The following is a 27,704-nucleotide window of genomic DNA, read 5'->3' on the forward strand; positions in this document are numbered from 1 at the left end:
GAGGAGGTTCCAGGGGGTCACCCTATGAAAATGAGGAATAGTATAATTTAAATATTTGTCATTTGAAGATGGGACAATGAGAGAATGTTATTGGATTGAGAAACAGTTTCACTCTCCCAACTTTTGTCTCCTCACCTATAATATTAACAGTTATCCAATTCTGTACCATATCATATTTAACAACAAGAATCTTCTCAGATGGGGGTCCCTCAGACAAAACGTTCATCATTTGGGAACCCCTGTCTTGGAATACCTCAGCTCTCTTATTCCCAGGTGAGAATAAAGTATCACATAGTATTATGTAGTAAGTACATTGTGGTTGTTTGCTCTGATTCTCAGATTCTCGCATCCCCTTTGAGTCCAAATGAGAGTTTCCTGCGCTACCTGACCTTGCCACAGGATAATGACCTGGCCATTGACCTGCGGCAGACCGCTGTGGTGATCATGGCTCACCTGGACCGCTTGGCTTCTCCTTGCAGCCCTCCACACTGCAGCTCCCCCACCTCACACAAGGTGTCAACTCTTTTCACTGCCTCTCGATGCTTGAGCTTTAGTGATTTTTGGCCACTGATGCCACTCCTTTCCTCAAAGTCTTGCTTGAATTATGTGCCTGTTTTATCAACTTTGTGCTGTATACATCCTAAACATCACTCTCTGTGTTGCTTTACTGGTACTGTATGGCATGACAAACAGCATGATTATGATAAGCATGGTCATCCTCGAACTTCATTCTTCCTTCCTCCCTTTGACAGTATCTTCCCAGATAGGTTTCTTTTTTTTTATCTTTCTTTCAGGCAAATTCACAAGGGTTAGGGTTAGGGCATGGGCATGTTTAACATTTGTTTGGATGAGGTGGAACTGGGTATCAGAATTTGATTTGCGTATAGAGGTTTTTTTTTGTGCAACACCCATCAGAAATAGGAGTTGTAAGTGGGAGCCTTATTGATACTAATTGCCTTTCTGTCTTTGTGTTTTGTTTTTTTTGGAGGACCATGGCCATGTGCAGGTAAATGAGACAATCCTTTATACATCTTGTAGCAGAAGGTTGTGGGTGCTGTCATCTTTGTTTTCAGAGAATGCTTTCCTGCATAAATACTTAATTGGACCTTTTCTCTAAATATGAATTTCACTCCTCTGCAGGGAGACTGGCTATGCTGAATTGTAAAGTAAATAAAAACGCTGCTTAATGTGAACCACAAAATTTTGAAGGGTGGTATTCCCACCACAATTTGAGCTGCAGAGGGAGTAAAGGGAGTTGAACTAAATCTTTTTGAATGAAGCAATATGCTTCAAAAAGGTACCTTCTTGATACATTTACTGTATATCATGCCTCACGTCCCTAGCAGTATAAATAATTATTCCCAAAGGGACATTTTGCTACAGAAATATGATGCTTCCCTTGGAAAAACCTTGAATAGCAATGACTCAAATGGGAAATGTATGAGTGTGTCTTGAATTTTACATGGCAGTATCTTTGATATGGTTATGTGGTTTCTCCAAAGGAGAACCTATCATGCAGCCGAAACGACAGATAATCAATACATCACTGAGTCTCTCCCCCTCTCTATCTCTCTCTCTGTTCCAGGGAACCCTGCAGGAGGTGATTGCCTGGGGCCTGCTGGGCTGGAAGCTTTATGCCAATGTCAACGGACCCATCCAGTGTAAGGCCCTGTCCAGCCTGGGAGTCACACAAATCGTCTGCTCAGAGAAGGGTTTCCTCATCCTGTCCAGCAGTGGTGCCGTTTACACCCAGAACTACAAGAGCACCACTCTGGTCAGTTCTCTTATGGGTTTTTTTCTATTTATTTATCTATTCCTCTCAAGTATGGAAACCAGCTTTATTCTGAAGAAATGGAAGTAGCACAATTCTCTCCTTTTATTCCCATGTCTGCTGCTGATGAACTGAATTATTTTGTTGCAGGCTCCTATGCTAGTCCACGCTCTGAGCTCTAGAAAGATTGTGAAGCTGGCAGCTCATCCAGATGGGCAGCACTACTTGGCCCTGTCGTCCAATGGGGAGGTGTTCTCCTGGGGCTGCGGTGATGGTGGCCGCCTTGGACATGGGGACACCACGTGAGTAACTAGAGAAAACCCAAGTCTCAGTAAAAGTCAAAATAAGACTTGAAATGGAAATGTTTTTTCAAGTTGATATTTAATTTTCTTAAGGATCACTCCATTTTGGTATTTCAACCTAGTTTGTTACACCTTAGATAAACATAATAGCGTTAAAATGATTGAGCCTACATGGAAATCCTGATACTGCCACATTGGAAAGACTTGCAACTGTGGCGTTTACAGAGGTAACATTATCGCTTTAATAGATTTTGGCCATTTGGGGCACTCGATACAATCTCTGAAAACCAAAGATGGCATCCTGAACGGCCACTGAACTGCCCTAAAAACCCTAAAACATTTTTGGAAAAAGCTCTTTTCAACAAAGGTTTCTTGAGCAAATACTGAAAAAATGTTTTAGATGTAAATGGTAATTCTTCTCCATGGCTCCCGAAATCCTTCCCTTGTTACATGGACAAATGATCCCAAATTCCTGAATCTGTAGGAAGCATTTCAGTATTCCTTATCATACTGCCATAAACCTGGTACCCCTGGGTAGGTATTCACCTCTAGCTTCAACCATTGCACAAGTATATTGCCACATCAAGTCATGTGAGGTGCTCCTGCTAATGATGGCGCTGGAGGCTCATGTCCATGTCTACTTTATTTCAGGTATCTAGAGGAGCCTGCCATGATTGCAGCCTTCAATGGGAAACAGACAGGAAAGCATGTGGTGCACATTGCTTGTGGGAGCACTTACAGCGCCGCCATCACAGCTGATGGCGAGCTCTATACCTGGGGCAGAGGCAACTATGGTCGCCTAGGCCACGGTGAGCTCCATCTACACTCAACAGCTGGACACTGTCTCAGCCTTCCAGTCTCCTGTGTGCACAATAATAACATCTTTTTCTCCTTCTTGACCTCTTCATCAGTGCTTCTATGTTTCATTACTGAAAAAGAGTTTTCTCCTGAATGGTTTTCTAGGCTCTAGCGAGGACCAGACCTCACCCATGCTGGTGACGGCGCTGAAAGGACTAAAGGTGCTGGATGTGGCGTGTGGGAGTGGTGATGCACAAACGCTTGCTGTGACAGAGAATGGTAAGAGCGAGAAATGGAAATCACAGATTAGAAACACTGTTGGCTTGAATTTTGACCATAGAAATCCTTGCCATCACCCCCCGACTGTAGTGTTAGCATTTTATTCACTTGAACCACCTTCTTTCTCTATTTCTACAGGTCAGGTGTGGTCCTGGGGGGATGGAGACTATGGTAAACTGGGCCGAGGAGGCAGCGATGGCTGCAAGACGCCCAAACTGGTGGAGAAACTGCAGGACCTGGACATAGTGAAGGTGTGTTGCGGCAGTCAGTTCTCAGTGGCCCTCACCAAGGACGGCCAGGTGTACACCTGGGGGAAGGGAGACAACCAACGCCTAGGTCACGGCACTGATGAGCATGTCCGCTATCCCAAGTTGCTTGACAGTCTACAAGGTGAGTTAACTATATGAAAATGTCTTCAGAAGCAGTAGGAATACTGAAGCACTGACCTTTGTCTGTTACCCTTGGCGATCAGGAAAGAAAGTTGTGGACGTCGCCGTGGGTTCCACACACTGCCTAGCCCTCACTGATGACGGAGAGGTGCACAGTTGGGGCAGCAATGATAAACTACAGCACTTTGATACACTGTTCTCCAATAAGAAGCAACCTAAGGCACTCCCAGGGCTCAACTCCAAACACATAGTGGGCATCTCCTGTGGCCCAGGACAGGTAATGTACTTAGCTGTCATTGCTGATCTAATGGGCTAGTTATGGTAGACCCAAAAGATATAATGTTGGACGTGTGTTTGCAGAGCTTCGCCTGGTCCTCGTGCTCGGAGTGGTCCGTTGGGCAGCGTGTGCCCTTTGTGGTGGACGTGTGCCCCATGACCTTTGAGCAGCTGGACCTGCTCCTGCGACAGGTCAGCGAGGGCATGGACGGCAGCTCCGACTGGCCCCCCCCACAGGAGAAGGAGTGCATGGTAGTGGCCACACTCAACCTGCTCAGGCTCCAGGTAGGCAGCAGTCTGTCAGCTGCTGAAGTTGTTTTCGGATGTTTCATCATAGATTTTTCATTGAATTAGGCACATGACACCTCATTCTCAACAATGTTCTGGCATCCCAAGATCACATCTTTCCACACCTAGTCTGTATTTACACTTAGGCTTACACCTGGCTGACCCAAATTAGAACATACAGTATTTCTCTAAATATTTTCCTGTGTGTCTTGCCTTCAGCTCCACGCAGCCATCAGTAACCAGGTGGATCCGGAGGAGCTTGGACTGGGGCTTGGCAGTGTGCTGCTCAACAACTTGAAGCAGACGGTGGTAATGCTAGCTAGCAATGCTGGGGTGCTCAATACTGTGCAGACAGCTGCCCAGGCTGTCCTCCAGAGTGGCTGGTCAGTGCTGCTGCCCACTGCTGAGGAAAGGGCCAGGGCATTATCTTCTCTCCTACCTAATGCAGGTGAGTGGAAAACAGAACATCTATTAACATTGTTTAGCACAATAATGAACACATAGTAGTACATTAATACTGCTAATATTTTGATGTGAAATAAGATGAGGATATGATTGCGACTGGAGAACTAGGTGTTGAATTCTTTTTTTCTTTGTTTCTCAGCATCTGGAAATGAGATGAGCGTCAGTCCTGGACGTCGCTTCATGATCGACCTGTTGGTCAGCAGTCTAATGGCTGATGGGGGGTTGGAATCAGCGTTGAATGCAGCCATCACTGCTGAGATCCAGGTCAGTGCGTTTAATGCATGAGTCATGGCTCTGTTCACCTTTCCCATACATAATTAATTCATGGGAAGAATACATTCTCTACTTGGGTAATAAGCTGTAGAAAAAGATTTGTCCTTTGGATTGACATGATGCTTTAAGTTAAAATTGCTGAAACCCCCACTGCCAAGGATTTCATGCTAACCTTTTCTCCAAGTCAAGTGGATGTCACCAAATCAGGTTCAGGCAAGGGAGCGACGGATTGAAATTTGCTTTGTTATTGACAATTTAAAGAACTACTGTAGGAACTCCTTTAGCCTATACACAATTAATGGTTTAACTCTCCTGCATCAACACCCCTGAAGTTCTGTACTCTCACTGGATAAGAGTGTCACACATTCAAATTTTCCTTCACGTCAGGATATTGAAGCCAAGAAGGAGGCTCAGAAGGAGAAGGAGATAGACGAGCAGGAGGCCAATGCTTCCACCATGCACCGCTGTCGCACCATGCTGGACAAAGACCTTATCAACACAGGGATCTATGAGTCAGCTGGGAAACAGAGCCTGCCTCTGGTGCAGCTTGTACAGCAACTGTTGAGGTACCTGCACTTTGCCTGAATCATGCGAAATTTATGCCACCATACAAAGTAATCCCTAGGTGTCCAGGGTACAAAGTCAGCACTGTGAATGGGCACCTTACAGTAGATTAACAGAGTTGATTTCCACAGGAACATTGCCTCCCAGACCATTGCGAGGCTGAAGGATGTCGCTCGGCGTATCTCCAACTGTTTAGATGCAGAGCAGGTCAGCAAGGAGCGCTCTGCCTCTCTAGACCTGCTGCTGCGTTTCCAGAGGCTGCTGGTTAGCAAGCTGTACCTGGGTGTCAATGGCACGGAGAATGTCAATGGATACAGTAAGTCATGCATGTCAACTCAAAAAACATGTAGATAAGAGTAGCTACTTATCACAAGTGGTTCTGGATGAGCAACGTTGATGTGTTGTTCAATGCATTCCATCTTTCTGTCCTTGCTGCAGACCCTGAGCTCCTGGGTGTGGGGTCCCTGTTGAAAAAGTACATTGCCCTGCTGTGTACTCACATTGGGGACATCCTTCCTGTGGCTACAAGTATTGCCTTTACTGGTCGCCGCCACTTTGCTGAAGTCTCTCGTGTTATTGAAGGAGATCTAACCGGTAATTTTGTCTCTTACACATGCTGAGCTTATATGCGTTTCCACGGCACTGCAACATGAATTGTATCTGCACCTTAGAATGAGTAGGTGAGCCAGTCATGGATGACCTGTTGTCTCTTGTTGGGTAGGAGTGCTGCTGCCCGAGTTGGTGGTGTCCATCGTCCTCCTCCTCACCATTGATGCAGGTCTGATGCAGGAGACGGGCTCTATCCCTCTCCTGGCTGGACTCCTGGAGCACCTGGACCGATTCAACCACCTGGCCCCAGGGCACGAGAGGGATGACAATGAGGACCTGGCCTGGCCGGGCATTATGGGTATAGCACCAGTTGTGTCTTATAAGGTCATGGAGAGTGGATTATTATGATAGAATGGAGATAAGGATCCTAAGATTGAGAGTAAAGAATAGAGACTGTTCACTACATTGTGGGTTTGTAACAACGTTTACCCCGCTGTGGCAGGGTCGTTCTTCACAGGGCAAAGTTCCAAGAACAATGAGGAGGTGTCCCTCATCCGTAAGGCCGACCTGGAGAATCACAACAAAGATGGTGGTTTCTGGACGGTCATTGATGGAAAGGTCTACGACATCAAAGACTTCCAGGCACAGTCCCAGTCGCTAACAGGAAATAGCATTCTGGGTATGGGTGAAAACCTATTTTTTGTTTTATAAAATCCAGAAGAACTTTCACAGATTTCTCAGATTGTATCCATCATGTTCCACTATGTTTGAAACATGCATACAAACATCTGTGTGTATGCATATCTGGTCTGTAGGGGTGGGTTAGGGTTAGGGTTAGCATAGATCTCCTGATACCAGCTGATCACCATGAGTAGGCCATGATATATTACCATTGCAATTATTGTTTTATGACATAAAAATTGAGATTCAGTGCTAGGACATGTTGACTATTAATTAGTCTTTATTTGGACTACAGTAAACAGCTGAATTAATATTGCTTAGGACAATAAAATGTACATCAAGTACCCTTGGGAATGAAATGTGACCCATGAGTCAATTAGATAGTCTGACCTTTTCAGGCCTTTTTCAATTTCTTTTCATTTTCTAGAACATCATTTGATACAATATATTTTGGTCATTCCTTATTAGCTTTGAAAAAAGCATAGAAAAGTATTGACACATGTTGTCAATAACATGGTTATTTGTTTTTCTCCCGTCCTTACTGGTCTAACAAAGCATCTCCTTTTACAGCCCAGTTTGCAGGAGAGGATCCTGTTGTTGCTTTGGAAGCTGCTTTGCAGTTTGAGGACACCAGGGAGTCCATGCAGGCCTTCTGTGTTGGCCAGTATATGGAGGTACAGGCTGTCCCGATATACTTTTTCTAAATGTTATGCCTCTCTTCAACTTCATTTATAGTCGTTCTGATTGCGTTGTTTTATCGTCTCCAGCCTAACCAGGAGACGGTCACCACTCCAGACCTCAGCAGTCTGTCCTCCCCGCTTATTGACACAGAGAGGAACCTGGGGCTGCTGCTGGGTCTGCACGCTTCCTACCTGGCCATGAGCACGCCCCTATCGCCCATGGAGATAGAATGTGCTAGTGAGTTCATGAGATTTATCATTAAGTTGAAAGTAACCTGGCCTGAGAACTTGATTGTTGGTCTGTCCCAATGTCTCTGCATGTTAATTGGTTTTAGGTTTAACTGCGATATTTGATCTTCTCACACAGAATGGCTCCAGTCCTCAATTTTCTCTGGGGGCCTGCAGACCAGTCAAATCCACTATAACTACAATGAAGAGAAGGATGAAGATCACTGCAGCTCCCCAGGAACAACAACTCCAGATAAAGCCAAGCTGTACTCCCGCAGAATAACCCTCAGCGACCACGCACAGCCTTTCCTGCAGGCCATCGCTGACAACAACACTCAGGACCACACTGTGAAGGTACAGGCATAAGAAACACAGGCAAGGTGTGAAATTACAACCCACCAAGCGCCAAATGGGAGTAAAATTAGTTTTTGGCGGATAGATCAATTAGGGTCACCGGCTACACTTTTTTGAGATGATAACATTTGCTCTTTTGTAATTTGAATTCTGCTGCACTTCATGATGAATTACAAACTTGATCCATTGTATAAGCGAGTGAGAAAGTTTGAAATTAACATACAGTACTTTATTCTATACATGAAATAGCAATGAATATTTCTATGAAAAATGTGTATTAATTATTGTGGCCGGTAAAAATTATTCTTGGCAATTAATCTTTTTAGTTTACGAGCCCTTGGCAGATGAGCCAAAAAGTTAATTTCAGACACTGAAGACAGGTATTGTATTGTATTGTATTGTATTGAGTAATGTTTTCATTTTTTGTTTGTGACATTATAGGACTTCCTATGCCAAATAGAGCGTTGCTGTAAGCAGTACCATCTTATTACACCCATCACCTTCCCCCTGGAACACCCTGTGGAGGAAGTTGGCCGCCTGCTGCTCTGCTGCCTGCTCAAACATCAAGACCTCGGTAACCTAGCAACTGGCCTCATACACTAACCGTTTGAAGAGGCATTAGGAGCTAATTTTGACTTGCTTTTGCTTTGAAATGTGTTTTAATTATTGTTAGTTGTGTTAAAATGGAATGAAATTTGTCCCCGTTGTGCACATACACAATTTCCGGCTCTGTACTGTGCATCTGAATGTCTCCCTTTATGAAAAACTTAAGTAGCAATTAAAGGTAATTGATTGCCATTACATCTGTAATGGTTTGCACTTGTATAGCAATTTCTTAAGCGTTCAGTTTATAAAATGGAATTCATCTCTGTGTTTTTTTTTTCTGCATTAGCAGCAACTTCTGTTCTTGTCGTAGGTCACATTGCTCTCTCACTTGTTAATCAATGTGCCTTGGGTGTGGACCAAGGGAAGCAGAGGTCCCTCCCTAAATCTGTGATTGACGTGTGCCGCATGGTGTACCAGGCAAAGTGTTCTTTAATCAAGGTATGGTTCTTGCTCAAAACTTGTGTGAACCTCCCAAATAGCTACAGATAATAGCAATTAAATGTCAAGAGTTTGTGTTAATTTTCACTGCAGTAAGGGCCTTTCACCGTAATGGAGACTGCTATACTGGAAATTTGTGATACGAGGAGGAACAGGGCTTTTAGTGACTTGTTTGCTTTGCTCCACTTGGATCAGACCCATCAGGAACAAGGTCGCTCTTACAAGGAGGTGTGCGCCCCGGTCATTGAGCGCCTGCGCTTCCTGTTCAATGAACTGCGTCCGGCTGTAAGCAACGACCTGTCTATAGTGTCCAAGCTGAAGCTGCTGAGCTCTCAGCCACGCTGGAAGAGGATCACCCAGAAACTCATAAGGGACCGCAGGAAAAAAAGAGGTGGGTTACTCCAAGTTAGTTATTTAGCATAACCTATAGGGATGGGGCTTTATTTTCTTCATGTATGAATTAGTTCTGAATTTACATTTATGTGTTGGATTTTTTTTCTTTTTTAGTGCCTAAGAAGTCAGAGTCTGCTGACGTAGAAGAGCCAAAGCTAGAGAATGAAGGGACCAATGAGGAGGAACTTAACGTCCCCATCAGCCCAGCACCTGCCGACAGGAAGTCACCCACTAGCAAGTCACCCAAGGTACTACAGCTGGATTTAATTAAGATAAGATAAAATATGATTTGTACGAAAAAGTGAAGAAGTTCTCAGGAAGCTTATTAATTGCAATCCATTGTTTGTTTTATCATTCTTAGAAACTAACTGTTGACTAATTATGACGATATAGACATAGCAGGATAACTCATGGAAACAAAATTGTATTGAAACACTTGGTCCAATTTATCTTCTGCTGCAAAATAACGACATAACACGTCATAGATTTATAGCACCTAGCGCTGAGATGAGACACAGTATAACCATTACAGTAAAGGATAAAGTGGGAAATATTAAGTACTTATTTTAGTACATAACATTTGTACGCTTTTTACTTGCACTGTGTAGTTACACCCGTGCAAGTACATTATGTGTAAGGCAAATTTTCATTAAGTACTAACACAGTATTACTGTACACTCTAAATGCTTAGTGTTACCTCAACTTTTCTTAACTTTATTTTTTTCTAGAGTAGAAGTTATGAGCAAAAATTCCATTCTTCTTTCCTCGCTGCCCCTTAATCTCACAACATACTCATCTTTCATTCCTTCTCTTTGCTGGGTCTTTTGATTTAGTTGTTGTATCTGACAACCCATTTGCCTTCTGTCTTACTATTTATAATTAAATGCAAACAGCAGAGGCAGCAAATCAGTTACTCCAATCACTTTGCAGTGGGGAATTGCGATTGGAGTCTCTCAACTATGATACAGATGAACAGGTTTTTGACACCTGTCAGCTGGCTACATGTATGAATTAAGTCACATGCTGGGTATCATCACATTCAGGCCCTCACTTACAGTAAAGCTTTCACAGTTTGTGTTTGGATCTCGCCTTAGTGCAGTCAAAATATCTTATCAAGAACAACACAGCTGTGTTTGTGCAGTTTGACATTCCAGTGTTGTTTTATTATTTTACAGCAGGACAAGTGGCATCCGCTTCTGAACACTGTGACCAGCGTTCAGAAATACAGGTGGCTGAAACACAGTGTTCAGGGTGTCTTTTCCCAGTCCAGCCTTATGGCCACCATAGTGGAGTTTGCCCTGAAAGAAGAGCCCCTGGATGTTGAGAAGATGAGGAAGTGTCTTCTGAAACAGGTGAAACTAAAACAACAGATAATCTGTGTATGACTGTCCAAATTTGAAAATGCAACATTTTAATCTGTAGTTTGATATTGAAGCCACATCTCGAAGGAGAGTTAATGTGATAGTGTATATAGAACAAGTAGAGGCAAAGGAGGGAGTATTTTTTGTGACTGTTGGGGTAGCGATGATGTACTTTACACTTGTAATGAGGTGAAGAAACATGACAGATGTCAACATTACTCCACCACAGCTGGAGAGGGCTGAGGTGAGGCTGGAGGGCATCGACACCATGCTGAAGCTGGCCTCCAAAAGCTTCCTGCTGCCGTCTGTGCAATATGCAATGCTCTGTGGCTGGCAGAGGGTCATACCGGAAGGGACCAACATTGGGTATGTCAACAAGTTTGTATTTATGGTTAAAAATAACAAGGAGGGATCAGCTTAAATTTTGTAGAGCGAATTGGTATTGTATTTTTGTAATTTAGCTTATTGAATTGTGATTATTTAAAAGAGATTACGCAAGCAGTTTTGTGTGATGTTGTGCATCTGCTAAAGCAAATGAAGAGCTGTCAATGATATAATGAAGGCAGGTGTTTCCGTTTCCGTACGTGTTTAGTTACTGAGCCTTCTAATGTTTCATCTCTCCCTCTCAGAGAGCCCCTGTCTGACTGCCTGAAGGATGTGGATCTGATCCCTCCCTTCAACCGCATGCTCCTGGAGGTGACCTTCGGCAAGTTGTATTCCTGGGCCATCCAGAACGTTCGCAACATCCTGCTTGAGGCCAGCGCCCGGTTTAAAGAGCTTGGTGAGTGGCACGGTTATACGGCTACTTCAGTCCCGGATACCTAAACTAAACTAGTAATCTTGTGATGTCATTTTATGCCCAGAAGTTAGAAGTTAACTTCTCCACCATGTGTTTCTGTCTGTCAACCAGGTGTGCAGCCTGTTCCCTTGCAGACCATCACCAATGAGAACCCAGCGGGACCAAGCCTTGGCACCATTCCACAAGCCCGCTTCCTCCTGGCCATGATACATATGCTGTCCCTGAAGCATGGGGCCAACAGCCTCAGTTTGTTGCTGAACTCCGGCATGCTGGCCCTCACACAGAGTATCCTCAGGCTCATTGGTGAGGCCTGTCAATCTCCATACTCAACATACAGGGCTCAGTCAGAACACAAGCAGAGACCACCTGTGAAGCTTATCAGTAAAACAAAATTTACATTGTTGCATCAGTTTTTGCATGATGGATACAGAAGTATTTAATGTCTCTTTTATTGCTTTATTGTCTTTTATTGTATCCCAGGTCCCAGCACAGACAGCAGTGAGGAGGACCTGAGTTTATGTACACACGGAGGCTCAGCCACAGTGCTGGAGGAGTCCAGAAAAGAGGCTGCCCCCGCCCCCCTGCCTGCCTCTGGCCCAGAGCTGGCCGCCATGATGAAGATAGGCACCAGGGTCATGAGGGGACTGGACTGGAAATGGGGAGATCAGGTAAGTTACTGGAGCACATGAATAAGATTAACAAAAGCATTAACAATTTTACAATCAAGTTGACAGCTGATAGATCACTGCTTCATTAACCTTGTGCTGCCACAACTCAACGTCTCACCAACTAAATCAGGGCTGCTGATTAGTATTTGACCCTGTGCTTGCTCTGTACAGGATGGTCCAGCTCCAGGTCTCGGCCGGGTCATCGGGGAGCTGGGTGAGGACGGCTGGATCAGGGTCCAGTGGGATACCAGCAGCACCAACTCCTACAGGATGGGCAAAGAGGGCAAGTATGACCTTAAACTGGCAGAGCCACCACCGGCTGCCCAGCCCGCCACTGAGGACTCAGACACAGAGGATGACACAGGTCAGCCCACAATACTGCCTCAGTATGAATCACCTCAGTTACAAGCAAAATGTGAGGTTCAATGAATGATCTCTGCAATCTGTTGTGTGCCCTCTTTGTTACAGAAGGGGAGCCGATGGAGAAGAGCAGCCATCCTACAGCCATGATGCTGACCAGCACAGTCAACCTGCTGAAGACTCTGTCTCTATCAGCTGGGATCTACGCAGAGGTGCTGCAGACAGATGCTACCCGGACCCTCTGTGGGCTTCTGAGGATGCTAGTGGAGAGTGGAGCCAATGACAAGTCAGGTAGCTGATCCGCCACACTGATGAAGCACATTTCATCTTGATCGGCAGTGTGTGTGTGGTGGTGTGATGTGTTGTTGGTTATTATCTCATTCTAACTTGACTGATCTGTGTCGTCAGGCTGTACCTCCCACAGGTTGGTGTCTCGGGAGCAGCACAGGAGCTGGTGTACGCTGGGCTTCATACGCAGCATCGCTCTCATGCCCCAAATGTGCAGCACCCTCAGCACCTCGGCATGGATTGGCCTGCTCATCCGGATTGTAGAGGGACACCAGTCCTTCAATGCTATCACTCTGCAGAGACAGGTGGGGTTCCATGGCTATGTGTTAGATGTGCTTCCCCATGGTGTTGATGGTGCAGTTTCTGTGAGTTCATTCTGACAAATTTTATTATGGAGATCTGTAGGGAAATATGTCAGGGGGAACTTGGTAAAAGTGCACCATCCTCAGTTTACATATAATTGTGGGAGGCTGATGGTTTATAAATTATTTGAAACCTCAGCGGTACATGAATTACTGCAAAGCACAGTCTGTCCAACCTCTGAAAACCAATTAAGATTCCTTGAAGAGGCCTGATGTCAGCTTTGTTAACAAGAGACACAATATGACCAATTATGCAGAAAATAAAGGCTGAAAAATCAGCATATGATGTAAACCAATATTCCCAAAAGTGGTGAATGTTTGTTTTTGTTTTTTTCCCCAGAAAAGATTTTGTATTTTTCAAATTTTATTTTTGCATTATTAAAAACAGTTAAAACACGTAAAGCTAATTTACTTTATGGCACATTAAGAAATGCAAAAAGTTGAGAGTAATTTCCCAAAACAGTATCTCAATGGGAGGTTACCTTCCTTGTCCCCTTTTTCCAGATCCTGGCACTCCGTCTCCTGCAGGCAGTGCTGCCGTCGTGGGACAAGATGGAGCGCTCTCAGGACATGAAGTTCCTGGTGGAGAAGTTGTTTGGCTTCCTGGGTAGCCTCCTGAGCACTTGCTCCTCAGACCTGCCACTGCTCAGAGGTATGATCATGAATCTCACTCAGGCTTTTCAGCCATTTCACATGGAAATGCCATTGATTAATTTGGAATTGAGATGCTCTCTCTGTAATATGTATTGTCAAATCCCTATTCCCTGCCACAGATGGTTCCCTGCGAAGGAGGAAGTCCCGCCCTCAGGCTTCTCTTACAGCCACTCACAGCAGCACGTTGGCTGAGGAGATTGTTGCTGTGCTGCGCACTCTGCACTCTCTGGGCCAGTGGAACAGCCTGATAAATGAGTACATCAACGCTCAGCTCAGCTCCATTGGAGATGTCATGGCAGGCCGCCATTCTGAAGCAGTAAGGACTATTGCACAGTGTTATGGGTTTAATCATTGTCTGTGCTAAATGTCAAATTTGCAGCAGTACTTCAATTGTTAATTCATTATTTATAAAATCAGTTCTCTTAAATAAACAAATCTTTCTTCTCCCTTTTTCAGTGTTTCCTGGAGGAATATTTTCCTGATTCTGAGGGTCCTAGAGTGGGCAGTCTGATGGCTGTGCTGGCAGTCATTGGGGGAATTGATGGGCGCCTCAGGCTGGGAGGCCAGGTCATTCATGAAGAGTATGGAGAGGGAACAGTCACTCGCATCACCCCAAAAGGGCGCATCACCGTCCAGTTTCACGAGATGAGGACCTGCAGGGTTTGCCTGCTCAGCCAACTCAAGCCGGTATGGAAGTGTTTATATGCTCAAATGTCTACATGCAACTCACAAATTAGCCCTGCTTACACCTGAGACAGAATTCATTAGACAAGAAAATACTGATGGAGTGATCTTTTGAATGTTTATTTTCCACAGCTGCCAGTAGTTTCCTTCAGTGTGCAGAACCTGCCCTTCACAGAGCCCATGCTGGCAGTCTGGGCCCAGCTGGTCAACCTAGCTGGCAGCAAGCTGGAGAAACAGCGCATGAAGAAGTCCCTTAGCCGGGGGCTTACAGGTACAGAAACTGTCAAGTGGCTGCTGAAATCAACACACAAGTGCTGTAGACTTAATGATCTCTCCAGTGAGTCATAAACATGATCAAGTAATCATAAGTGGCACTCATGTTCTCACTTTGTTCTTATGCTTTATTTTGTCTGTAACCATGCCACCCAGCTCCATGTGTTTGCACCTCTCCTTTTAGCTTGTCTCATTCCTTAACAAATGATGACCACAGCACAAGGTTTTAAAGTGTTGTTGTGAGCATGTTTGGATTTAGTGCTCAGAAACGGTGTTCTAGTCCAGTGGATGTAATCAAACCTATCGTGTCTTCAGCTGACCAGGTGGACATCCATCTGCTGCGGTGCCAGCAGCTGAGGCTGTATATTTTAAAGGCAGCGCGGGCCCTGCTCTCTCACCAGGACAAACTCAGGCAGATCCTCTCCCAGCCGGCAGTTCTGGATATAGGACCCAACCCCAGTGGTAAGACCAAAGTCTGAAAAGAATGGAAATTTAATTTGATAATTTGATTTAGTAATTTCCAGATCTTGAAAGGGGAATTTGGGAATTGTGTTAAAAATAAAATCTTTAAAAGTATGGAAAATTGTTGCTGTTCAGTCCTGAGATAGATATAGTTTCAATACAAAATGCTACTTATCCATTTTGGAAAAAATATGTTACCTGAAATTCATTGCTTCAGTCAATAACTGTATCCCCTAAAATTGTTCTGTTTTGTAAACAGAGGTCTCAAGATAGCTTGCACCTTAAGTAATATTCAACAGTTTTATTTGCATGATGGTAATCATTTTGTCAGAGTAGCTGTCACATTTTTCAAATGGTGGATATCTCATTGTGGAAAGAAACTCTTTATATGTATACACTTTATATGTAGTTGTCGACCCACTGTCATTCCACAGGAAATTGAAAGATTTCAGTATTTCAGGAAATTAAGATCTGGAGAAAGTATGGGATTTTGAAATTGAAAATATCTACGAACCATGCCATTGTCAGAGAGTAATGGAAATTGGCATGGATGGAAAAGAAGTGACCCATAGTGCTTAGTGAAACCTAATGAAGCTCAGCTCCTATCTTTCTGCTTTCTGCTGCACTCCGCTGCTGTTTTGGGGCAGCAGCATCCCTAGATAACAATACTGAGCGACTTTGCTTGCAAGGCACCCAGTGGGCGGACATGGCTGTTGGTCACGATGAGCTGCGTATGCACAATTAGTGCAGGTTCTTTTGATACAGCATTGCGGCTATTGTGTGGGTGGGCGAACTTAGCAATGTCTGATTAACCAGTCTGCTTACCTTGCACACCTTGGAGGTTTTCCATGAGACTTCAAGTGGGTGGATGTACTGATGAGTCAAAGGAAGAATAGATTGTGGATTGTTCAGAGTGGCTGAAGATCAGACAGACTTGTTTTTTCTTAAGAGAAGTATGTAGCACCATTCTGGCATCTAAATATTATCTACTATGGTAAATAACTATTTGACATTATATCTCTGGTTGGGCTTCTTGAGACACTTCTCCCTTGTGTCTTTCTTGCAGAGGACCCAGTGGTGTCGTCTCCTGATGTGGGAGACTTGTCTCCTGAAGGCCCCCTGCCCCCTCTGATCCTCCTGCAGCAGCTGCTGTCTGCTGCCACTCAGCCTTCCCCCATCAAGGCCATTTTTGACAGACAAGAGCTGGAGGTGAGTCAATGGACCATTCTTCAGTGAACTGGTATGAAGTAAATGTAAATAGTAATGTTAAATACATTACCAAGATTACAGAGCTGGTTACTTGGTTTGACCTCAGTGCTACCTGTGTATTTCTTTATGTGTAGGCTGCAGCTCTGGCAGTATGTCAGTACCTGGCAGTGGAATCCACCCACCCCTCCTCTCCTCTATTTGAGGAGAGCAGCTCCAGTGAGGCCACCACTCCTGTCACCGTGCAGCATGTCAGACCACCCAAACAGAAGAAACAGAAGGCTTCCCCTGTCCCTCCACTCCCCATAGTCCTCCAGCTAATGGAGATGGGCTTCCAGAGGAAAAACATTGAGTTTGCTCTGAAGTCGCTGTCTGGAACTACAGGCAGTGCCTCTGGTGTCCCAGGTATGGTATCATATGACATAAGTCTGAATATGTGCACATTTGTATGTGCGCTTGTGACAGTGTGACTGTTGAACAGTAGGAATATAACACTTGGTTCATGTTGCAGCTTAATTCATGATACAGATGTCTTCCCTCATAGTAAAATTATTTCCTGTGAAAAAACACAGTTAAAGTGATTTTGATTGATTAACCATGTACTTGTTGAATAACAATACACACCAGACTAATCTCTTTCTTTTCCTGTGCTGGCCATTGAAGATTACAGTTGAAACAATATTGTTTGCATTAATTGGTTATTTTGAATCAGGCTTTGTACAAATGTTTGTAATTGTGTACATGCATTGTTCTAAGTTAGTGAGTGCAGAGTGCAGGATTATTTAGACTTAAACTTAAATGAACCGTAGCTAGGTAGTTAGTGTTGCTTTTCTTTTCTTTTATCATTGGTCCCAAACAGCTGAGCAGAAGGTTATTGGTTTGGGTGTGGGAAATTAATAAATTCAGGCTGCTGTTGCAGCATTCATCCTCCTGATTTAAAATCACACTTGTAGCTACAGTGTATGATAAGTAGCAACTAAAAGAAACTTTACTGCACTGTCCGTGGTGTGGATCTAGTCCTAGAAGTGAGCATTGAGATGTATTTGATTCACAGTATTATGTGATATATTTTGAAATATTGCTTTGGGAGAGTAATTGAGCTCATGTGTCAGGTGTGGAGTCTCTGGTGGGCTGGCTGCTGGACCATCCAGACATTCACATCACTGAGCTGTCAGATGCCGACACTGTGTCAGATGAATACTCTGATGAGGAGGTGCTGGAGGAGCTAGAGGAGGCAGAGCCTGCCTTCCCTGTGGTACATTACTTTCTGTTTTATTTCTGGCATAACCCTCTCAATAATAAAATCTGAGTCACTTATCACTCAACCTGTCAGATTGTCCTTATTGTGACATGATTAATAATGGCTTGATATCTGATATTGCCTGTCTGTTCCATCAGCCTCCAGGAGCAGTGGTTACTGAAAGCCAAACATTTAAGAAGAGATCAGATTTCCAAAGCAATGATGATTATGCCGTGTATGTGAGAGAGAACATTCAGGTAAGAACAGCCGTCTCTGAGAATCATCTGAAACTACCATCAGGAAGTGTGACATGTGTCTGACAGATCACCGACTTCTGTGCAGGTGGGGATGATGGTGAAGTGCTGTAGAACGTACGAGGAAGTGTACGATGGAGATGTCGGTAAGGTGATTAAGCTGGACAGAGATGGACTTCATGACTTGAATGTGCAGTGTGACTGGCAGCAAAAAGGAGGAACATACTGGGTCCGCTACATCCACACCGAGCTACTTGGTAAGTGTTGCTCTAAGCTGTTAGACTGTGAACTGACATTTACGATTCCGGTGGTGATAATGACAAGTGACTAGTTCTGGGGAAACCTTGGCAGCATGTTTTCTCTTCGTTGCATTGAATCATTGAATAGTCACTGAATCGTCCTGGAATGCATGTGTGGGTGTGGGAACCTTCTGAAATGTTTTTGAATCATTCTGATTATTGTTTGCTCTTCCAGGGTTCCCACCACAAAGTTCTCCATCCCATATAAAGATTGGTGACAAAGTGAGGGTGAAGCCCACAGTCACAACGCCAAAGTACAAATGGGGCTCCGTCACTCACAGGAGTGTTGGAGTTGTGAAAGGTAAGCCCTTCTCTGTAGCATTTAAGAATGGGTATGCTCTCCCATTTTTATTCTGTTTATCATCTGTATCTGATGAACAAATAAATGATGCTGTAATTTGTATCAACTGTTTTCCGTACTAATGGAGCTGAACGGTTTGTTTTAGCTTTCAGTGCCAATGGAAAGGATGTGATAGTAGACTTCCCCCAGCAGTCCCACTGGACTGGTCTGCTGTCTGAGATGGAGCTGGTGCCCAGTGTTCACCCTGGAGTGAGGTAGGAGTGTGTTTAAAGCCCTCTATCCAGACTGATAACCCATGTATCCCTGTCATCTTGTTCAAATCCAGCCCCTGTGTTGTTGTCAGGTGTGATGGCTGTCAGATGTTCCCTATAAATGGCCCCAGGTTCAAATGCAGGAACTGCGATGACTTTGACTTCTGTGAAAACTGTTTCAAGACTCGCAAACATAACACCAGGCATTCCTTTGGCAGAATCAATGAGCCAGGTGAGCCACACATTCACTCAGATAGTTCTTATACATGGTGTTGGTGCACGTGTGTGTAAATCTGTTGTTCATCTCTCCACAATCAGGCCAGTCTCCGGCATTCTGTGGGCGCTCAGGAAAGCAGCTAAAGAAGCATCACAGCAGCCAGCGTGGGATGCTGATTGACGAGTGGTCTCGTGCCGTCAAGAGCCTCAATGTCTCATCCTCCGTTAACCAGGCCTCACGCCTCATAGACTGCAGTGATCAGTGTTGGCAGTCCTCTGGCTCCCAGGGAAAGGTAGGACATTGAATTGTGCACTCAAATACATTGAATGATGATGTAGTTTGTCTTGCTTTGTCAATGTGTACTGCGTTGCCTGACGGGTTTTGTTGTTCTTCTGTTTTACTTCTCTGCAGCACTGGATCCGTCTGGAGCTTTTCCCAGATGTTCTGGTCCATAGGCTGAAGATGGTTGTAGACCCAGCAGACAGCAGCTACATGCCCTCACTGGTGGTGGTGTCAGGTGCCAAGAATCACTCAATTTTTATAGGGTTAAATTTATGTTTTTTTTTTGTTTTTGTCTGCAGAATATCTCAAAAAGGGCACCACAATGTGGTGCAGTCCATGTGGAAGCCAACTCTCAAGACAATTGAAGAATTTTTCTGGGCTTTTATGTTTCACTCTACCACTTTCTGGGCTATGATACCTCTGTGTATGGTATAGACAATGTTTGCCATTTGTAAAAAAAAAAAAACATTACTAAAGGTTTTTGAGTAGTTGAGTCAGCAGAATTTATATTATCTCATGTTTTTTTTTTTATATATATATAGGTGGCAGCTCTCTGAACAACTTGATTGAGCTGAAGACAATTAACATCAATCCTACAGACACCACTGTCCCTCTACTCAGTGACTGTACTGAGGTTGGTTGGCTGAACACTTGTCAGTAGACTTGAACTTGAAATGACATTTTTGTGTCTTAAAAGATGTAGCTGTTTTAATAACTTGGATGACGTCTTTCCCGCAGTATCACAGATACATTGAGATTGCCATCAAGCAGTGCCGCAGCTCTGGTATCGACTGCAAGATCCACGGACTTGGCATTGTGGGGCGTATCAGAGCGGAGGATGAAGACTTGGCCACAGTCCCTTTCCTGGCATCTGACAATGAGGAAGAGGATGATGACAAAACTGCCACTGGGAGGTATGATGGGCCAAGGAGTAAAGATGTTAAATGCTGTTTTTTTTTGTGTCGCAAGCATGTGGAATCTGGCTGTGGATTTCTACTGATGCTGGCCAACCTGGCTCACCTTTATTGTAGTCTGTACTTTGGGAATTTGACAAGTGAAACAATAAATTGAGGGCAAACAGCATTATTGATGGCAGCTTGGATCAACTGTTCTGTGCCAGGAGCAGATGTAGACATTTCTAGACAGATTTCTATGTAGATGCTCACCTAGGTTTTTCAGCACAGGCGAGTCACATCAGATTTTATGCAATGGTAAATGCCTTCCTGAAAGCTTCTCAACTGAGATGGATCAAAAATTACCTTGGTTGGATAATGTTTGGCTCTGTGGGCCAATGTTAAGCTGTATGTACATCACAACTATAAGAGGTTCTTTTATCTTTTCCTGTAGTTTAAATGTCGTATACAGCTTTGTCGATTTTAGTTTTCATTAACAAGACGGGAAAGTCGGAATGAAAATGTGTTGATTTCATATCCAGGTGCTCAGTGTGTGTCTTTGTTTTGCCCCTCAGTCTTGCTCGGAAGAAGTCGTCAGGGTTGGAGTCGGCAGCCACCATCAGGACCAAAGTGTTTGTCTGGGGGCTGAATGACAAGGATCAACTGGGAGGACTCAAGGGGTCTAAGGTGCATAATGGAATAATAATTCAACTTCGAGACTTTTATTTGTCCCAAATTGGAAACTTGGCTGCAGCAAGGCATTAAAACACAGCATATACTCACAACAGGCAGATATTATACAGATTACAAATAAGAGCCATTAAATAAACACATTAAGACACATCAAATGAACAATTCAAAGTGCAGAAAACAAGCAAGGAAGCAGCGGCATGGGGTGGAGAGTGAATCTGTTTATGGCACGTGGAATAAATGAGAACTTCAGTCTGTTTAGCTTGTGGTTGCCTGAACTTGCATGGCTCAAATCCTCTCCACAAGGGGTGGAGACCACGGTAGTTCATGATACTGAGATTTACATAAGACTTTTCTTACATAGAAGTCAGTGAGAGTGTTCTGCTGGATGTCAGTGATCTTATTTGCTACTTTCACTAAACTATAAAGTTGTTTTTTGTTTTTCATGCTCAAATTTTTCTCTTTCTCTCTACCTGTTAAGCCTTCTTTCAAATAGTGTCAGTATTAAGGTCAAAATTTAGTCAATTATAGTTTCAAAATACTTGTATCTTGCACAAAGTCAATATCCTGATCATGATTATTTCTTTCTAAAATCAATTACCGAGTGTTATGTTTTGGACACATGGTGTGCAGCAATGCATCACTATGCCAATGTACAAACTCCTCAACCACAGGCCTGTGCACTGTCTCATGATATTGTAACCAGATTATGATATACCGTATGATCAGCAAATTTCATGATGTGCCTGTCCTCTTAATGGCTCCTGCAGCCATGGGTGTAGAGAATGCACAGGAGAGGGGACACGACATTTCCCTGCGGCGAACCTGTGGAAGAGGCTCCTAAGCTATTCTGTTTGCTCATCAGTTTTGTTTATCTTGTCTACAGATCAAGGTGCCTTCCTTCTCTGAAACCCTCTCTGCACTCAATGTGGTGCAAGTGGCCGGTGGTTCGAAAAGCCTCTTTGCAGGTGAGTGGGCAGTGCCATTTGGGTTTATGTGTGTGACATGCAAATATGGAGTGTGTAACTGATCTGTCTCTGTTACAGTGACGGTGGAGGGGAAGGTGTACGCATGTGGAGAGGCCACAAACGGCAGGTTAGGCCTGGGCCTGTCCAGTGGGACGATCCCCATCCCCCGGCAGATCACCGCTCTCAGTAACTACGTGGTGAAGAAGGTCGCTGTGCACTCTGGGGGGCGCCATGCCATGGCCCTCACTGTGGACGGCAAGGTGTTCTCCTGGGGCGAGGGAGACGACGGCAAACTGGGACACTTCAGCAGAATGTATGTCATTACCTTAAAGGGGAACACCTGCTGCTTTGAATTGTATCATTCCTGTACTTTATGAGAGCTAGTTCTGTAATAGTGAACATTCAATATTATCTCCTGCTGGGTATTCTTGAAATAGCCAGATAAGAGTTTGTCGCACCCATATAAAGCTCTGTAGAGAATAAGTGGGCAAGATGGGAAAGGTGACTGCGGCCCAGGGTGATTTTCTGAGGAAAATTACACATTTTTTAGTCTGGAATTTTTACTTTTTCTATAATGTAGAGACTATTAGGATGTAAAACATTATGACTCCACAAGTTGATTTTCCAGCTCCAGGCTTTGCATCAATATGACTTCACAGACTAGAGTCTTGGTTGTTGTTCATATTCAAATAGTGGTTGGACTTATGGTCATATTGGCCAGAATTTGAATTCTTAAATCAAAGGTTATTCCCGTTTAACAGTAGATACAGTGTTATTAACAGCTCTTCCTGATTAGAACAGTGGAGCTAATCGTTAATGTGCTTCCACCCAGGAACTGTGACAAACCTCGGCTGATTGAGGCGCTGAAGACCAAGCGTATCCGTGACATCGCCTGTGGCAGCTCTCACAGTGCAGCGATCACCTCCAGTGGAGAGCTGTACAGCTGGGGTTTGGGGGAGTACGGCCGCCTTGGACATGGGGACAACACCACTCAGCTCAGGCCTAAACTGGTACGTCTCCAATCCCCAACTGTTTAGTTTGCAGGAACGATAGACTTGAGCTTAGTAGTGGGCAGCATAATGAGGAAATCACTGGATAGCTCAGAGAGCGTAGTGTTACTCTGGCTGCTGCAAGACTAACAGAACCAGCAAATGAGAATCGCCATTAAAGGGGTCAGAAACACTTAAACATGTTTTTGAGATGTTAACTCACATCTAGGTGTTGTTTGAGATAGAAGACAATAATACTAGGAATTACCTCCACATATTATAAGTGCATATGTTGAACTGCCGATGCTTTAGGCACTAAATCAACAATTCTTTTTTCCGAGGTTAAAAATCTGAATTAGGTGAACGTCACTGGATGTTTCATAGTGTCTTACTTTAGTTAGACTCTACATAATCAGATTGATTTGATAGCTGCTCCCCTGCCCCCCTCCCCCTCCCTCTCCACCACTGCTCTTCACGCCCATTCGTTACATTTTTCAAACTAGTGGGGTAGGCGACTGAAACTGGGGCTACAGTGACGCTTTAAGTGGGCTGGCTCCTGCTCTGGACGGACTCCAGAATCTGAGTACTGACTGCTTATATCACTTTACACAGCTGCTGCTCTACCACCAGGTGCCCTTGAGAAAGGCACTTAACCCGCACTAACTTAAGTGGTGCTTTATCTGTGACTGGTGTTGTGCTGCCACCAATCCATGTGTAATATGAAGTGTGTATATGGACTGTAAAAATAGAACTTGTAATTTGCCAGTAAAATGCACTAATTCCCAAAGGCTTGACCAGGCATTGAAGAACCATTCCAATTCCTTTGAATTACATTGTATTGGATGCACAGTATTCATTTTACATAAAATACAACCTACTGTCTGCTCTCTGTTTTTGTCATTCAGGTGAAGGTGCTTCTGGGACACCGCGTTATCCAGGTGGCTTGTGGGAGCAGGGACGCTCAAACTCTAGCCCTCACTGATGAAGGTACTTATGTTAATGCACTTAACGTTTCTTTGTATGGGGCCTTTTGTAGACGTTGATGCATATGTTTTGTGTTTCTCATCTGTGACGCTTCTTTTCTTTTTCTTTTTCAGGATTGGTGTTCTCCTGGGGTGACGGGGATTTTGGCAAGCTGGGCCGTGGGGGCAGCGAGGGCTGCAACATCCCCCAGAACATAGAGAGGCTCAATGGGCAGGGTGTATGCCAAATTGAGTGTGGAGCGCAGTTCTCCTTGGCTCTCACCAAGTCTGGAGTTGTGTGGACCTGGTAAGACGGCTGAGTCCTCAACACAGCACAAACAATCACATCATTATCAGTCGGTTGTCTCACTATGATTCGACAGATAACTTTTGCGTTTCCAACCAGGGGAAAAGGCGACTATTTCCGTTTGGGCCATGGCACTGATGTCCATGTGCGTAAGCCTCAGATGGTGGAGGGCCTGAGGGGCAAAAAGATTGTCCACGTGGCTGTAGGAGCGCTGCACTGCCTGGCTGTCACTGAAACAGGACAGGTTTGTACTGACCTCCTCCAGCAGAGCATTAGAAACCAGAGCACATCGTTCAGGCACTCTGTTCATTTACTGACATGGCACTGTTCCAGATGTGCGAATTTGTCCTCCTGTAGTGGGATTTGATATATCTACTCTCGCTCTACTCCTCTGGGCACCTCTGACCTTCCCTGTTACACGGCTCCTTTCACCTTGTATAATACCCTTACTCAGGACAAATTTAATAATCTCAGCAAATCACTTCTTATGATCTGAGTCAGCTACTCAATATTTGACCACTTTAAGAGGTTGTTAGAAGATTGAGCAGTGCTTGGAGCAGAGCTTTTTTTTTTCTTATGTGCCTTTCTTTAGTCCTAATCACAGGGTTTTGAAATTGCACAAAAGTCTGGAAGGCATCGGGAAACCTGTTGTTTAATCCTAATACACATATGACTACAAATTTTAAATAGTTATAGGCCTCGATCATTTCACATATTATGTTTTAATATGGAAAATATGTAGAAATGCTGTAACCATTAAGTCTCCTCTCCCTCTGTCAGGTGTATGCGTGGGGTGACAACGACCACGGGCAGCAGGGGAACGGCACCACCACAGTGAACAGGAAGCCCACCCTGGTGCAGGGTCTGGAGGGCCAGAAGATCACCCGTGTGGCCTGTGGCTCCTCCCACAGCGTGGCCTGGACCACTGTGGATGTGACCACACCCTCAGTTCACGAACCAGTCCTTTTCCAGACGGCCAGGGACTCCCTCGGAGCATCCTACCTAGGTAATCCCTCCCTCTCCTTGCAGCCCATTAACACAGCCCAAACGCCCAGCCTGAAGGAGCTGGCTAACTGTGTGTCGTTCTCTACAGGCGTCCAGTCAGACAGTGACTCATCTGCAGTCAGCAACAAAATGAGTGGGCAGAACAGCGTGAAGCCTAACCGGCCCTCGCTGGCCAAGATTCTCCTCTCTCTGGACGGCAACCTGGCCAAACAGCAGGCTCTGTCTCATGTGCTCTCTGCCCTGCAAATCATGTATGCCAGGTATGTTGTCCCCCGGGTTTGAAGTGTACGTATAATAATGTTGATAATAAACTTTCTTTATGTAGCACTAATCTGAAAGCTGAGTTAACAAATTGTTTTATAAAAAGTCATAAAAACAAGAATAGTTGGATATATAAAAAGGATAAAAAAAAAAAAAAGCATTTGTAACAAAGTGGTCAAATGAATAAATGTCAAAAAATGAATACATTAAAAACATAAGAAACAACACAGGATTAAAAGTGGGTACAATCGACAACATTACATAAAAGCAAGTAAAAGTATATTTTTATTTGATTCTGAATTGGCTAGCCTACGTTCGACAGTTTAGTTGGTTTTGAGTCTAGATTTCAAGTTTTCTCCAAATCATTTAACCTGCTGACTGGCACTGGTAAATATCCTTAGTGGGTGTTATGTTGATCGGACGTGTTTCGTGTTCCCCAGAGATGCGGTGGTTGGTGCTCTGATGCCAGCCTGTATGATGCTGCCGGTGGAGTGTCCCTCCAGCTCGCCTATTCCCCCGTCAGACTCCTCCTCCTCATCAAGTCTGAGTGATGAAGAAGGCTCTCCTGTCCCCCCTGAGACTGAGGAGCGGGTCAGCCCTAATCCCTGGCAAGACAAGAAGGGAGAGGTGAGGCATGCTGCCCCTGCCTGTATAAACTGACCCTAGACTTACCTATGGTATTAATTTACAAACTCCCACCCTGTCACTGAAAATCTTCATGATAAATGTCAGCTAGGGAGTGTTCACGCTGTCCTGCTGTTGTTTGTTATAAAAGCACTGCCTCAATTGCATTTTGTGCTGATTTAAAACAGCAGGTCACACAATGTGCACTTTGTTCCTTAATGACCAGCTGTGTAGTTGCCACTGCCATCAGCAAACAGTACTTGGGTACAACTCACAAACACCAGAAACTCACAGCCAATGGGCTTCCATCAGAACAACTACTAGCAACTTTTCTACGGCTACTTTCTCCATTTTCATTCGCTTGTTGTAGTCGTAAACTGTCAGCTGCCTACGCACTGTGAAACCCGGCCTCTTCTTGGTAGTGATTGGTCAGGTCACACAAAAAAAGCAGTCCACATTGTGTGTGTTCCTCTAAAAAGTTGGAACTTCAGGACGCACACCACTCTGCCTAAAAGGAAACCGTGCACAGCGCTTTGTCTAAAGTGGCTGCTTTCTGTTCACCTTGTGGTCACTTTCTGTTGACTTTAATGTAATAGTGTGAACATGGCCCTAGCTTGCAATTTTTGTGTGTGTGAACAGGTTCCCTCCTCAGAGGATGCTGTTACCCCATCATCAGCTGTGACTCCATCTGCCTCCGGCGCCTCCTCACGTCCTTTCATCCCCGTCACTGACGACCCTGGAGCAGCCAGCATCATTGCTGAGACCATGACCAAGACAAAAGAGGTTAGCCTATTTGAGGAGAGCCAAGTCTTTGAATTTGGTCAAGCTAGCAACACCAGCCATATGAATCTAAATCATTTGAATTATCAATGCCTTTCCTTATTTTCTATTTATTTTCAGGACTCTGAGAGCCAGAGTAAAGTAGTGGGTCCAGAACCCCAGTACTTGGATGAGTTCACCAGTCTGCTTGTGCCTGATGATACACGGGTGATGGTGGACCTGCTCAAACTGGCAGTGTCCCTTCGTTCTGGGGAGAAGGGCAAGGAGGTTCTGTCTGCTGTGCTGTCTGGCATGGGTACAGCTTATCCGCAGGTAAAGTACTGCATTCTTTTATTTGTTGCCCTGTGCGTGTACACCTCACGATTTATAGGACATTGACTGTTAACATTTGTCTCCTGCGGGTCTCTATGGTGTGCAGGTTGCTGACATGCTCCTAGAGTTGTGTGTCACTGAGTTGGAGGATGTGGCCACGGACTCCCAGAGTGGCCGTCTGTCTTCCCAGCCTGTAGTGGTGGAGAGCAGCCACCCGTACACTGATGACACCTCTACCAGCGGCACTGTCAAGATCCCAGGTAAATAGGAAAATGCAACAGAAACCTTATCTAGAGCAACTTGAGTGAGTGGGATAGGTTTTAGGATCTTCCTGGAGAAAACTTTGACAGGACTGTGGATGAACACAGATTGGCTGATGTGGGTATCAAGCCTGTTACTTTTGGTCTCTAATCAGCAGGCCACCCAGCTGCAGGCATTTGTTTGTGTAAAACATGGTAGTTGTAACTGCAAAAGCTTTTTCTCAGCTCTCCTTTTGTTTTTGTAGGTGCAGAGGGTCTGAGGGTGGAGTTTGACCGGCAGTGTTCCACCGAGAGACGCCACGATCCACTAACAATCATGGATGGAGCTAATAGGATTGTCTCTGTTAGATCAGGTGAT

General features: G+C 44.5%; 1 protein-coding gene across 1 annotated transcript in view; it reads left to right on the plus strand.

Annotated features, from left to right (window-relative positions):
* The window catches only part of herc2 (HECT and RLD domain containing E3 ubiquitin protein ligase 2), a 50,449-nt gene that overhangs the window by 12,626 nt on the left and 10,119 nt on the right, over positions 1 to 27,704 (plus strand). Inside the window, exons 10-71 of the mRNA XM_078285479.1 lie at positions 340 to 513; positions 989 to 1,006; positions 1,586 to 1,774; positions 1,922 to 2,073; positions 2,725 to 2,882; positions 3,037 to 3,150; positions 3,289 to 3,540; positions 3,623 to 3,816; positions 3,900 to 4,100; positions 4,323 to 4,551; positions 4,708 to 4,832; positions 5,229 to 5,407; positions 5,537 to 5,721; positions 5,844 to 5,999; positions 6,127 to 6,312; positions 6,457 to 6,633; positions 7,206 to 7,309; positions 7,403 to 7,553; positions 7,683 to 7,897; positions 8,339 to 8,471; positions 8,790 to 8,941; positions 9,137 to 9,332; positions 9,449 to 9,582; positions 10,510 to 10,686; positions 10,925 to 11,061; positions 11,325 to 11,476; positions 11,606 to 11,797; positions 11,975 to 12,162; positions 12,334 to 12,526; positions 12,631 to 12,813; positions 12,931 to 13,115; positions 13,677 to 13,824; positions 13,946 to 14,142; positions 14,283 to 14,513; positions 14,643 to 14,781; positions 15,099 to 15,245; positions 16,312 to 16,454; positions 16,589 to 16,856; positions 17,564 to 17,706; positions 17,850 to 17,948; positions 18,034 to 18,202; positions 18,420 to 18,545; positions 18,691 to 18,799; positions 18,889 to 19,028; positions 19,115 to 19,305; positions 19,425 to 19,530; positions 19,838 to 19,929; positions 20,034 to 20,209; positions 20,764 to 20,875; positions 21,765 to 21,846; positions 21,925 to 22,159; positions 22,679 to 22,856; positions 23,741 to 23,822; positions 23,933 to 24,104; positions 24,204 to 24,348; positions 24,885 to 25,110; positions 25,198 to 25,369; positions 25,811 to 25,997; positions 26,634 to 26,777; positions 26,895 to 27,086; positions 27,193 to 27,346; positions 27,592 to 27,699. Coding sequence (XP_078141605.1) covers positions 340 to 513; positions 989 to 1,006; positions 1,586 to 1,774; positions 1,922 to 2,073; positions 2,725 to 2,882; positions 3,037 to 3,150; positions 3,289 to 3,540; positions 3,623 to 3,816; positions 3,900 to 4,100; positions 4,323 to 4,551; positions 4,708 to 4,832; positions 5,229 to 5,407; positions 5,537 to 5,721; positions 5,844 to 5,999; positions 6,127 to 6,312; positions 6,457 to 6,633; positions 7,206 to 7,309; positions 7,403 to 7,553; positions 7,683 to 7,897; positions 8,339 to 8,471; positions 8,790 to 8,941; positions 9,137 to 9,332; positions 9,449 to 9,582; positions 10,510 to 10,686; positions 10,925 to 11,061; positions 11,325 to 11,476; positions 11,606 to 11,797; positions 11,975 to 12,162; positions 12,334 to 12,526; positions 12,631 to 12,813; positions 12,931 to 13,115; positions 13,677 to 13,824; positions 13,946 to 14,142; positions 14,283 to 14,513; positions 14,643 to 14,781; positions 15,099 to 15,245; positions 16,312 to 16,454; positions 16,589 to 16,856; positions 17,564 to 17,706; positions 17,850 to 17,948; positions 18,034 to 18,202; positions 18,420 to 18,545; positions 18,691 to 18,799; positions 18,889 to 19,028; positions 19,115 to 19,305; positions 19,425 to 19,530; positions 19,838 to 19,929; positions 20,034 to 20,209; positions 20,764 to 20,875; positions 21,765 to 21,846; positions 21,925 to 22,159; positions 22,679 to 22,856; positions 23,741 to 23,822; positions 23,933 to 24,104; positions 24,204 to 24,348; positions 24,885 to 25,110; positions 25,198 to 25,369; positions 25,811 to 25,997; positions 26,634 to 26,777; positions 26,895 to 27,086; positions 27,193 to 27,346; positions 27,592 to 27,699 — 9,994 coding nt within the window. The remainder of the gene's footprint in view (positions 1 to 339; positions 514 to 988; positions 1,007 to 1,585; positions 1,775 to 1,921; positions 2,074 to 2,724; positions 2,883 to 3,036; positions 3,151 to 3,288; positions 3,541 to 3,622; positions 3,817 to 3,899; positions 4,101 to 4,322; positions 4,552 to 4,707; positions 4,833 to 5,228; positions 5,408 to 5,536; positions 5,722 to 5,843; positions 6,000 to 6,126; positions 6,313 to 6,456; positions 6,634 to 7,205; positions 7,310 to 7,402; positions 7,554 to 7,682; positions 7,898 to 8,338; positions 8,472 to 8,789; positions 8,942 to 9,136; positions 9,333 to 9,448; positions 9,583 to 10,509; positions 10,687 to 10,924; positions 11,062 to 11,324; positions 11,477 to 11,605; positions 11,798 to 11,974; positions 12,163 to 12,333; positions 12,527 to 12,630; positions 12,814 to 12,930; positions 13,116 to 13,676; positions 13,825 to 13,945; positions 14,143 to 14,282; positions 14,514 to 14,642; positions 14,782 to 15,098; positions 15,246 to 16,311; positions 16,455 to 16,588; positions 16,857 to 17,563; positions 17,707 to 17,849; positions 17,949 to 18,033; positions 18,203 to 18,419; positions 18,546 to 18,690; positions 18,800 to 18,888; positions 19,029 to 19,114; positions 19,306 to 19,424; positions 19,531 to 19,837; positions 19,930 to 20,033; positions 20,210 to 20,763; positions 20,876 to 21,764; positions 21,847 to 21,924; positions 22,160 to 22,678; positions 22,857 to 23,740; positions 23,823 to 23,932; positions 24,105 to 24,203; positions 24,349 to 24,884; positions 25,111 to 25,197; positions 25,370 to 25,810; positions 25,998 to 26,633; positions 26,778 to 26,894; positions 27,087 to 27,192; positions 27,347 to 27,591; positions 27,700 to 27,704) is intronic.

Source organism: Centroberyx gerrardi, chromosome 9 (assembly GCF_048128805.1).
Source record: "Centroberyx gerrardi isolate f3 chromosome 9, fCenGer3.hap1.cur.20231027, whole genome shotgun sequence".
NCBI classification, from domain to species: domain Eukaryota; kingdom Metazoa; phylum Chordata; class Actinopteri; order Beryciformes; family Berycidae; genus Centroberyx; species Centroberyx gerrardi.